The 5,065-nt window shown below is 55.0% G+C and overlaps 1 protein-coding gene across 3 annotated transcripts in view; it reads right to left on the bottom strand.

Annotated features, from left to right (window-relative positions):
* Positions 1-216: 216 nt before the first annotated feature.
* TEAD4 (TEA domain family member 4) overlaps positions 217-5,065 on the bottom strand; it is a 100,220-nt gene continuing 95,371 nt past the window's right edge. For all 3 annotated transcript variants that reach the window (XM_011967172.1, XM_011967171.1, XM_011967170.1), the window contains 3 exons: positions 2,686-2,826; positions 622-774; positions 217-524 (listed from right to left, as the gene is read on the bottom strand). In XM_011967172.1, the coding sequence (XP_011822562.1) occupies positions 411-524; positions 622-774; positions 2,686-2,826 (408 nt within the window). In that variant the 3' untranslated portion in view covers positions 217-410. The remainder of the gene's footprint in view (positions 525-621; positions 775-2,685; positions 2,827-5,065) is intronic.

The raw sequence follows: 5,065 nt of genomic DNA, 5'->3' as shown, positions 1-5,065 counted from the left end.
CGTGACCACCGCCACAGTGCAGGGGCTTGAGAGGCAGCACGGGGACCCGTCACATCTTCGGTTTCAGGGTCTGGTGATGTTCCTGGCTGAGTCCATTGGGGTGCTGGCTTCAGAAATGCCCGGGGTGCGTCTCTGAGCACTGCTTCCGGCCTGCCTCCCAGATGGCCCCATTGCTCCCCCAGTCCCTCCCGAGGCTCACACAGCCAGACCAGGTCCTCTGAAAAGACACAGCATCTTGGGTTTATTTGGGGTTGGGCACCGCAGGTTCAGGCACAGTTTGTTCCTGGGTAGAGTCACAACTGCTCCTCTCAGCTCTCTTGGCACTTCAGGGGCTGCCCCTGCAGGTCCCCTCCCCACGTCCCCGTTTCCTGCACACACGTCTCTTCCCCCCTCCCTGCTCCCCGAGTCTCTCATTCTTTCACCAGCCTGTAGATATGGTGCTGAGCCCCATGCTCACTGGCTGACACCTCGAAGACATAGGCAATGCACAGCAAGGTCTCCTGTGTGTCTCTGTTGGTGACGACCTGTGGGAGAGAAAAAGACAAGGGTGAATAAGGCCCCAGATGAGGGCACGCCCTCGCTGCTACCCACACACAGACTCCAGCCACACCCGCGGCACACCTGCAGGATGGTGAAGTTCTCCAGCACGCTGTTCATCATGTACTTCTCGGGGAGGTGCTTCAGCTTGTGGATGAAGTTGATCATGTACTCACAGAGCGGGGACCGGTGGATGCGGTAAGAGTAGTGTCCATTCTCATAGCGAGCATACTCTGTCTGCAGGGCCCGGGGACAGCAGGGGCTTAGAATCCCATTCTGACCACCTTGGGCCCAGACCCAACTCCATGGGAAGCCCCAGGACCCAGACCCAACTCCATGGGAAGCCCCAGGACCCAGACCCAACTCCATGGGAAGGAAAGGCAGGAGGCCTAGGGGCCCTTAAGAAAAGAGTCACCCCCAGCCAGGGGCAGTGGCTCATGCCTGTAATCCCAACACTTTGGGAGGCCAAGACAGGCGGATCACCTGAGGTCAGGAGTTCAAGACCAGCCTGGCCAACATGGTGAAACCCTGTTACTATTAAAATACAAAAATTAGCCAGGCACGGTGGCACGCGCCAGTAATCCCAGCTACTCTGGAGGCTGAGGCAGGAGAATCGCTTGAACCCGGGAGACGGAGGTTGCAGTGAGCTGAGATCATACCACTGCATTCCAGCCGGGGCGACAGAGTAAGACTGTCTCACACACACAAAAAGAACAGTCACCCTGTTAGGTTGGTGGACATTAAACAAGACCTCCTTCCTCCACGGGTGACCAGCAGGAACCGGGGATGGCAGGAGGGGAGCTTAAGGAGACACAGGAGCAGTGGCAGGAGCCTCTCAATCCTGGCTGTACGTGAGGACACCACGGGGGATACACAGGGACCCCTGGGAGTCTGGTGGCGATCATGCAAGTCTCCGTATCTACATGTACCCGTGCACGTGCACACAGGAGCGCGTATAAAGCTGGTGAGATCTGAGCCAGCTTGGTGGACTGCATCAGTGTCAATTTCCTGGGTGTCCCCTTTATACTCTAGTTACACAAGACATTGCCAGGGCAAGAACTGGGTAAAGGGCACATGGGATTATGATCCCAAGTGGATCCACAATTATCTCAAAAGTTTTACAAGATTAACTAGAAATAAATAATTTGAGGCACTCTTTAAAAACCAATAATGCCTGGACTCTACCCTGGAGATTGAGGGGTGCTGAACGGGTTTCAAGCACTGGTGTGTTTCCAAAGCTCCCAGGAGACTGTAGGGTGCAGCCAGGTGGAGAAGCACTGGGGGAAGGAATCTCTCTTCCCTGGTGCTGGCCTGGCGTCTGGCTGCATTTGGCATGAGGAAGGTTATCAATAACTGATAGGCTGTGAGACTAGGACTTCATGAATTCAGACCAAGCTGGGGACAGGGTGAGGAGAGGGACGCAGACCGGCCTGCATGGCGAGGGGGTCTGGTTTAACAAGCGTGTGGGCGGCACAGGGTCCCGGACTCTCAGAGTGCACAGGTGTTTCGGGCTGGAGGCCTTCAGTCCCAGCTCCTTGTCACTGCCACTATGCAGCGGGCCCAGAGCACAGGGTGCTGCAGGAGACTGTGTCACGGACAGTGAAGATAACTTGGCCCTTGTTTAGAGATAAACGGAGGATTTTATCACAACCCCCCAAACACCCACCGGAAAGCAGGGTGGCTGGGTGGGGGGTCCCCCTGAATGTGTGCTCCTCACCACTGTCCTGCACTGCCCTTGGCCGGGGGTTTAGCCGAGTGGGAGAAACCACCGCCTAAAAGGCAGGCCTGAATTTTCTGTAACATCCACTTGAGCGGGGTCTCCAGGTCACCCACAAGTAGAAAATCAGGGAGTTTTAGGCATTCATGGAGCAAAGTGAGCAGTGGACAGAGATCCTAGGCACCGAGCCCTGCTTCTGCACTAGTGAGCGGTGTGACCACGTGCGGGCGGTCGGGGGAGGCTTCTGCTCTCTCTGGGCCTGCACTGTGAAGCCAGAGGGCTGGACTAGGTAGATGCCCCAGGGCCCTGCCTGTGCTGCGGCTCTGATCTTGGAGAGGACCGGAGGCGCCTGTAAGGACGTGCTTGGAAGATCCTGCACGGGCAGCAATGGCTCTGGGGAGCGCCCCTCACCCACCAGGGTGGCCTCCTACCTCAACTTTCTCCACCACCTGCTTGCCGAAAGAGCAGACCTTGGTGGAGCAGGTGATAATCATGTTCTCGGGGCTCTCATACTGGCTGGAGACCCCATAGAAGGAGCTGCCTTCATCCTCGATGTTGGTGTTGAGGTCTGCCTGGAGGGAGACAGGGGGAAGCCGAGGGAGGGTCAGCAGGTGCCGTGTCAGACGGGAGCATCAGGGAGACCTCAGGGTCCCGGTCCCGGCTCTAGGGCTGGGAAGAAATCAGACTGAGGGTAGACAGTAGGACGCTGGAAAGCCTCCACCATCCTCTACATCTCTGCCTGGTACAAAATCAGGTTGTGTTGCCTAAATCATGGGAAAAGAGGACACCAGGACCCACACAGTTTCAGGCCACTGCTGCCTGCCCAGATACTAACACACCCAGCAGGTGGGAGCCCCAGATTCCATCTTTAAGACTTCAAGTTTCATAGTTTAAGACTTTGTTCTTGTTAAACTGCAAAGGTTTGAATCTCTATCAGACAGCTCTATTTTAGTTTGAATGCATCTATCAGAGTCGTTCCAGAGTGAATTCTGATAGTGCAGGAAGCATGGGAACAGAAAACCAGGGCAGGAGACCGGCAGGGGGGAGGGTGGAAGGGGTGAAGGGTGCTCCTATCTCATCCTCTTGTCTCGCCGGAGACCCGATTGATGCTCTCTTAGAAACTGCTCTAGGGCTGGCTTCTTGCCCCTCTAGGCATTGCGGGGTCCTGCCACCTTGTATCTTTTGACATCTCTGCTTCAGCCTCCAGAGCAGTATCCCTGGCACCAGCTGTCCCTCCCTTTGGTTCATTCTCTTAACGGCCCTGGGAGTCTCTTCAGAAGACGTCACTGCACCATCTCATCGAGCCATTTAGCCACAAGGGACAGGAGTCTTGGTCCCCGGCCTGGCTCACAAGGCCCTTCACAGGCCCAGCCACTGGTCCTCTAGGTCAGCTTCTCACCTTGCCTCAGACAGGCTGCTCTTCCTTCCCCTGATAAAGCAGAGCCCAGAGGGCCTCCTGCTGAATGTGGGGCTGATCTGAAACTTCTCTTCTAGAAAAGGCAGAGTAAGACTCTGCCGATCTCACACCCAAAATCACAGCCTCGGTTTTATCCATGATGGGTCCTGACTGTTAGCCTTGCCCACCACCACCCAGCTGGTAAGTGAGAGATCCCAGGTCTTCAGGCTCCAACCCCAAGACTTGTCCCAAACCAGCAGAGTGCCACCGCGAAGAAAGGAAGGCACCACACAGACAAGCTCTGGGGACTCTGAGGCAGGAACTGTATTCCTGAAGCCCTACGCCTCTGAGGGGACCCCATGCCCAGAACTTCAGCCCCACATCAAACATCTGAGCCAAGGGTGCTAAGAGAACAAGTGAAGACTCAGGAACAATGCACAGGCACATTACAAAAGGCTTATTCTCAGGGGCGGCCAGTCCTCCCACCCACACCCCCGGTCCGAAATCACTGCAAGCTGCACCCGGAGCACAGCCCTAGGAGTGCAGTAGAGCTTCGGGCCTTGGTCAAGGTTCTGACACCAAGGACTCTTCTGTGCGAAGATGAGGGGATCCCTAGAACCCCAGGAAGGTTTTGGCCAGATTCAGAGCCAGGCACCAAGCAATTCTACTACTGGCCATGAGGGGACACTCAATCATTATTTTTCTCTCCTTTGGAGAGAAGTTTTCCCAGAGCAGGACCTTTCTCTAGACTGGCGGGGGGTGTCGATTGTCTATAGCACAATAGAAACATTATGTAGCCACCAAAAACGCTGAGAAGGACCTGCATGTATTATCATGGATGACTACAAACACACTGAGTGGGAAAGCAGGCTACGGAGCAGAATGAGGGTGGATTATGTTTATGATGAGGAAAAAAAGGCTGTTTTCATGCTGAAACAGAATGGCATATGGTTCGGTGCATCTGCCTCGGCTTTGATGAGGCCATTAGGGAAAAAGAGCATTCGAGTCAATGCTCAGCCTCTGAAACAGAGAGCAATGCTTATCCTAAACACCCTCCACTACCAGCCCTGGGTTGGCCTCAGTCTCCCCACTCTGTCTCCATCTGTGATGCTGGGAGGGAGGGGATGACACATGGCAGGCAGGGTGCCCAGGGGGCATGGCAGAGGTGGCTGAGGCCTCTGCCAGATGAGATTTAACTGTGGCCGTGACTGGCCCAAGGTCTTACAGGCAAATGTAAGGCAAATGGGACCAGAACCTGGGCTTTCGGGTTTCTATTTTCTTCTTCTTCTTTTTTTTTTTTTTGGTTAAAGGCAGAATTGTGCTCCATCACTCAGGCTGGAGTGCAGTGGTATGATCATGGCTCACTGCAGCCTTGAACTCCTGGATTGGAGCAGTCTTCCCACCTCAGCCTCCTG

This window comes from Mandrillus leucophaeus, unplaced genomic scaffold (assembly GCF_000951045.1).
Source record: "Mandrillus leucophaeus isolate KB7577 unplaced genomic scaffold, Mleu.le_1.0 Scaffold79, whole genome shotgun sequence".
In the NCBI taxonomy this organism is placed as follows: Eukaryota; Metazoa; Chordata; class Mammalia; order Primates; family Cercopithecidae; genus Mandrillus; species Mandrillus leucophaeus.
Note: the sequence above shows the minus strand (reverse complement) of the source record. Positions and strands in the feature narration are given on the sequence as shown.